This window comes from Anguilla rostrata, unplaced genomic scaffold, assembly GCF_018555375.3.
Source record: "Anguilla rostrata isolate EN2019 unplaced genomic scaffold, ASM1855537v3 scaf0428, whole genome shotgun sequence".
Taxonomy (NCBI): Eukaryota; Metazoa; Chordata; class Actinopteri; order Anguilliformes; family Anguillidae; genus Anguilla; species Anguilla rostrata.
Genome location: NW_026985945.1, coordinates 1 through 7,036, shown reverse-complemented (window position 1 = coordinate 7,036; position 7,036 = coordinate 1). Strand labels below are relative to the sequence as shown.

Below are 7,036 nucleotides of genomic sequence, written 5' to 3'. Positions count from 1 at the left end.
TTTTCTCTCTCCCGTTCTCCCCTCTTGCTGAGCACTCTCTCCTGTGCGACAGACAGTCTCAACCAAGTCCTTGGGAGTGGGCGGGGCTAACTATTTTCCAGAATAATCTTAAAACATTACTACCTGTTACAGCCAATGAAACTAATGAGGGATGCAAAACAAGTCCTCCTAACCCGTTAGGTAGGGAGCCTCTCTTCCTTAAAGCTACAGGACCCTTTTAAAGCGTTGCTATTTTTTCTAACGGGTTACAACTGGAACAGTAAACAGGAGGGTAAAGACCTGTCCAATGATCCAGAGTACTCTGACCGTGTGGAGTACCTGGGGAATAAGAACAGTGACTGCACTTTTAGAATAAACCAGCTGAGAGAAAGTGATTCAGCAATATATCGCTTCAAGTTCCTGACCGACCGTTAATGTGGAAAATATACTGGTCATTCTGGAGTCTCGTTGACAGTTACAGGTAATTCTAAACTTTCTTTTTATACTATTAACTGGCAATACTCCTAATTATTTTCTAAAAGAAACAGAATGGTCTTTTAATCATGTTGATTCTTTTGTGCAGGTCTTCATGTGAAAGTGACAGAGTATGAGGAACAGAATGTAACACTGACCTGTAGCAGCACCTGCACTTTGAGTGGCAGCCCTACCTTTACCTGGTACAAGAATAGAAAAGTTGTGCCCTATGAGTATAAATACTCCCTCAATGTAGCCAGCACTGAAGATACAGATCTCTACTCCTGTGCTACAGGAGGAGTCACTTCCCCTGCAGTCAATGTGAAATGTGAGTGTCTGCCCACATTCTGTTTTATTGGGAAATAATGCATGCAGGGCCGGCCCGAGGCATAAGCGAACTAAGCGGCTGCTTAGGGCCCCCGTGGCCACCAGGGGGCCCCAATGCGGTATTCATCCCCTATCGCAAAACCAGCGGTAGTAATTTAAAACGGAATGACAACCAAATATTTAATAACAACGTAACTCATTTTGAAAAAGCGATGATGCAGTTGAACATTAATGTAGCTTTAAAAGACATGAGAACAGGGCAGAAGAGCAACCTGCAGTTAGTGATTAGGAAATGGAAATTATTGTGTTTAGAAACGATGTCGGATCAAGGTAATCCTAAAATGCCCTCATTGGAAATATTGCATTTGAATAATAGCCGTCAAACAAAATGTCATTATAATGCACATTTGTAATTGCCCATTCTATCCTTACAGATATATGAGAATGTTTAACGTGTGAATTTTTATTCAAATATTATTTTATTTTATTTTATTCACAATGAACTTGCATTTACTTTGAACTGAACAGTAAAACTGCAGGACCTTTTCTCTTTCAGATGCTCCTAAAAACACCTCAGTATCAGTGATCCCCTCTGGTGAAATAGTGGAGGGCAGTTCAGTGACTCTGACCTGCAGCAGTGATGCCAACCCACCAGTGCAGAACTACACCTGGTATAGGAAGGGTGGATCTACATTCTTATGGAGAGGATCAGAACGGAGTAACACCATTAATAAAGTCAACTCCTCAGATGCTGGAGAATACTACTGTGAGGCAGAGAATGCGATTGGGACAAAAAGATCTCTTCCTAAACGTCTTGGTGTACAGTGTGAGTATATCAGTGCATCTCAGCTTCATACACATAGAGCAGAGAGTCAGTATCTCCTGAGTGTCTTTGGGTAACTTCACAGCAGTAAGACACTGAGTAAAGCAGTCACACTGGCCAGTGGAGGAGAAATCAGTTATAATTATATTATCACACAGTGATGAGTCTGATCATACTGACATGTCTTAGGTAAAGCGTGTAGTCATTTTGAGTTTGCAAAGGGCAAAAAAAGGTACCACATGTAGCGGTTCAACATTTAAAAAAATGAAGTTATCATTATTAATGAAGATGCTAAAAAGACATATCTAAATACTACTGTCACTTTTGAAAACTTGATTCTGCTGTGTCATTTTCCAACTACCATAAAAAGCTACAGGATATCCAGTTCATTTTGTAACAAAGCATGATATACTGGGATATTTACTATAACAGGTTCTGCAGTCATTTTCCCCACAAACCACACAATCCGTCGTTGTTAGAGGCACCAAGGCTTTATTGTGCGCTCGATACCAAAAACACAGAAACACAAACAAAACAAAACACACACGAGAAGGACGGGGATTAGATGGCTTGCCGCTCCCGCGTGCGTCTCTCATTCCAGCACCCCGGTCTCACTGCAGGCAGAGCATATAAACCATTACCAATCAATTGTAACTGCAAACAGGCGTGGTTGTTAGCCAGCTATACTGCTCCCACTCCGCCTGCAGATGGCGCCCTAACCACACCACTCCTCCACATCACATTGTGAGATTTCAGCTCCATTATAAACATTACTTTGAAATAAATGTCTCTGCTAGTGTTTTGAGACGCAACACAGTGAGTGAGAAATTATATGGAATTTAACACATTTTTCTAATGATTTTAGATGCTCCCAAGAATACCTCAGTGTGACTTTTATTTAAAACTGCAGGACCTGTTATTTTCTCTTTCAGATCCTCCGAAGAGCGTCTCAGTATCAGTGAGCCCCTCTGGTGAAATAGTGGAGGGCAGTTCAGTGACTCTGACCTGCAGCAGCAGTGATGCCAACCCACCAGTGCATATACACACCTGGTTTAAGAATAGAGCTGAACTCTCATGGAGAGGATCCAGTTACAACTTTAAAAGCATCACACTGCAGGATGCAGGAGAATACTACTGTGCGGCAGGGAATGGGATTTGGACAAAAACATCTCCTCCTATACGTCTTGATGTGCAATGTGAGTATATCAGTGCATCTCAGCTTCAGACACACAGAGCAGAGAGTCAGTATCTCCTGAGTGTCTTTGGGTAACTTCACAGCAGTAAGACACTGAGTAAAGCAGTCACACTGGCCAGTGGAGGAGAAATCAGATATAATTACATTATCATACAGTGATGAGCCTGATCATACTGACATGTCTTAGGTAAAACGTATAGTCATTTTGAGTTTACAAAGGTCAAAAAACGTACCACATGTAGCTGTTCAACTTTATAAAAATGAAGTTATCATTATTAATGACGACGCTAAAAAGACATATCTAAATACTGCTGTCACTTTTGAAAACGTGATTCTGCTGTGTCATTTTCCAACTATCATAAAAAGCTACAGTATATCCAGTTCATTTTGTAACAAAGCATGATATACTGGGATATTTATTGTAACAGGTTCTGCAGTCCTTTTCCCCACAAACCACACAATTTGTCATTGTTAGAGGCACCAAGGCTTTATTGTGCGCTCAATACCAAAAACACGGAAACAAAAACAAAACATAACACAGACGATAAGGACGGGGATTAGATGGCATGCCGCTCCCGCGTGCATCTCTCATTCCAGCACCCCGGTCTCACTGCAGGCAGAGCATATACACAATTAGCAATCAATTGTAATTGCAAACAGGCGTGGTTGTTAGCCAGCTATACTGCTCCCACTCCACCTGCAAATGGCGTCCTAAACCACACCACCCGTCCACATCACATTGTGAGATTTCAGCTCCATTATAAACATTACTTTGAAATAAATGTCTCTGCTAGTGTTTTTAGGCGCAACACAACGAGTGAGAAATTATATGGAATTTAGCACATTTATCTAATGACTTTAGATGTTCCCAAGAATACCTCTGTGTGACTTTTATTTAAAACTGCAATACCTATTATTTTCTCTTTCAGATCCTCCAATGGGCATCTCAGTATCAGTGAGCCCCTCTGGTGAAATAGTGGAGGGCAGTTCAGTGACTCTGACCTGCAGCAGTGATGTCGACCCACCAGTGCAGAAATACACCTGGTTAAAGAAGACTGGATCTGTATTCTCGAGCAGAGGAACAGAACGGAGTTACATCATTAAAAACATCACACAGCAGGATGCAGGAGAATACTACTGTGAGGCAGAGAATGCGATTGGGACAAAAAGATCTACTTCTAAACATCTTGATGTGCAGTGTGGAGATCAGAGAGTCAATATCTCCTGAGTATCTTTAGGAAACTTTGCAATCGTCAGACACTGAGTAAAGCAGTCACACTGGCCAGTGAAGGGAGAATCTTATGACGATATAATTAATTTAACATGATGAGTAAGCCAGATGATACGGACATGTCATAAGTTAAACGAGTAGTCATTCTGAGTTTGCCCAAGCCAAACAAACATACCATATATACTGTAGATGTTTTATACCAAATAATAGTTACTCTTAATACACCAAGCAAACAGGTTTGTGTGTTTCTTTTTCAATTTTTAACCTTTCTAAATAATGGTAAATAAAATTTCTTATCTAAATACTGCAGTCATTATTGAAAGCTTTTCTAACCTGTGTCTCATGGCCATTTACCAACCCCCATAAAACGATGCAGTATATTCTACTCATTTCCAAACAAAAAAAGCATTTGCAGTGTGATATTTCAGCTTCATTATAAACTTTCCTTTGCAATAAATTGTTCCGAATCTATTTGAGACAAATCACAGAGATTGAGAAATTATATGGAATTGAACACATTTCTCTATTGATTTTAGATGCTCCCAAGAGCACCTCAATATCTCTGAGTCCATCTGGTGAAATAGTGGAGGGCAGTTCAGTTCAGTTCATCTTCTGTGAAAGTAATAATATGCAGAGCACATTCATTTAGGTATTCATTGATCTCAAGATTCTGAGATGCTGTTACTGCACATTTTAAGTTGTGGATTTGCTGACTAGGCCTATGTCATTTGAATGGCAGGAAAAATCCCATAAACTACGCAATCAGATAATTACTAATTAAAAAGATAAAATGATGAAGCATGAGAAGGAAAATGATTATCTAAAAATACAAGTGAAATGCGAAGGTATTGGGACTATTTATAAAAAGGGCAGTACTTTATACATCGGATCATCCGATATGGATGTAAATGCCCCCACATTTTTCAATCTGCTGGAGTACAGAGCGAAAACAACAAAAATTGTATCACTGTCCTGATATTTTTCCAACTTATATCAATGTATTCACATGATAATAGAAAGATAAAATAAACATTTTATAATCAAACTTTATGTCTAGTGCCATCCTGGAGCAGAGCACAGCAATACTGCTTGGCTCAGAACACTCATGGAGCTCAGACCTCTACTCCTGTGTCAGACAATATAAAAGGTGAGTAACACGTAATGTACAGTAACACCTCTATCGTTTTGAAGAAGGGTGATTGTTCCTGTTTCAGTATCTGTTATAGATCGCTTGCATATTTGATCACCGATATCTAGTTTGTTTGCTGGTTGACACACCTAACTCATGTTTAACTGTGATTTAATTGATTTTCTGAGTGTTGCATTGACCTTCCTACCTTCATGCCTGCACTTATTTTACACAACTCTGGATTAAAGTCTCTGCTAGATAAATGTAAACTGAAATGCTATCTCTGTTTATTTATAGCAGGAGATACGACAATGCTCGTATGGACAGTTGTTGGAATCTCTGTGGCTTTTGCACTCTTTACTATCATGGTGTGCACAAGGTAAATGTTTGCAATGCAAAAGCATCTGGGTACCAATCATCACTGAGAAGACATGATTATAGAAATTCACCATTAGATATCAGAGAGATATGCAGTATTTTTACTAATTTGCTGTTGAATTCAGAGGAGCAGGTAGGAATGTTATGACCAAATGTCGTCTGGGATGGCTGATCCACAGCTCCTGAAGGTCTGTTACTCACCCCCCCCCCCCCCCCCTTTCAGCAGGAAGAAGTGCACCAACAGAGAGAGAGGGAGAAGCAGACGCTCTCGTACTGTAAGTAACAAGTTCCCACCTGGATATTCTCACCATTATAACCGTACCAGCCGTTCAGAAAAGCAAAGGACAGTTCTGTGTACAGGCTGTATTTTTATGAACCTACAAAGTCAGTAGGTCTGTGCTGAGCAGAAGACACAAAGCACAGATACACACCAGGCAAGTTACAGTTCATCCAGTTCATCACTGAGTGATGCAGTCATTTTCAGTCTTCCTCCTTATTTTTATTGGTTAAAACTATTGAGGAATATTTCCCACTTAACTCTCAATATGTTGCAATTGTATCTGTGGATATTATTTAGTATGATTTTTTGACATGTGAAAAATATACTTCTGTAATGTAAATTCTTCAAGTGATTCTGAGATATATAATCCATTAAGTCAACAGAGGAATCCGTTCTCGGGGACAACAGAGTGGATAGGGAATGCAAGGGACTGTGTGGCCATTCTGGTTCCCTTTTAACAGTGCAACTGGAGGCGCACTTATGTGTGACTGAGTCTCTTCCTGTGTCTCATCTCAGAGCAGAGCCTTCAGAGAGTGACAAACGCAGCCAGCGACACAAACTCTGAGCTTCAGAGAGCTGACGAGGCCTCAGTGTGGGATTAAAACACACAGAGGAGAGAATCTGTAGAGAATGAGAAATGGTGGAGATCAGGGTGAAAGAGTCTCTTTTTGTTTTTAACTTTGCAGAACTGCCGTCTGTTTCTGCTAGTTTATCCATTTTATGAACAGCTGTTGGTGGAGGATTTTTCCCAAAGTACTGTAACCCTGCTGCAACATGCATGTTCATGTAACCCTGCTGCAACATGCATGCTCATGTAATCCTGCTGCATACATGCTCCTGTGACACCGTTACACGTTTATATAACCCTGTTACACATACGATCATAACTCATGTACACGCGCATGTATTCTCTCACATTGAATGGGAAGATTATAATGCAGATAAATGCAGATTATAATCTCCAAACTCAAGTCACTTTTAAAGGCAAGTCACTTTAAAGGTTTCACGTTTTACATTGCCTTGTTGTATTGAGCCCATATTTACTGTTTCTGTCTGTTTAGCTATTTGAAATAATGCATCTTTTTAGTTGTTTTCTTTACATACATTGTTTTATTTTTTGTATTACTGTATTACGGTTTATTTAAGCATTTTAAAGCACTCAAACCTCTGTTATGAAAAATATTATCATTATTTTCTACATATGGCCATTATGTTTTGCC

The 7,036-nt window shown here is 39.8% G+C and overlaps 1 protein-coding gene and 1 long non-coding RNA gene across 2 annotated transcripts; both read left to right on the top strand.

The window, feature by feature from the left end:
* Positions 1-562: 562 nt before the first annotated feature.
* Positions 563-4,259, top strand: LOC135246511 (B-cell receptor CD22-like; the record flags this gene model as incomplete). Its single annotated transcript, XM_064319945.1, has 4 exons — positions 563-781; positions 1,337-1,606; positions 2,536-2,799; positions 3,728-4,259. Coding segments are annotated over 4 exons (1,052 nt in total), but the record flags the coding sequence as incomplete, so codon positions are not given.
* A 420-nt stretch (positions 4,260-4,679) lies between these two features.
* On the top strand, positions 4,680-6,817 carry LOC135246510 (uncharacterized). Its single transcript, XR_010327735.1, has 4 exons — positions 4,680-5,176; positions 5,456-5,537; positions 5,760-5,811; positions 6,333-6,817. It is a non-coding gene; the product is annotated as an uncharacterized LOC135246510 (long non-coding RNA).
* Positions 6,818-7,036: the final 219 nt, after the last annotated feature.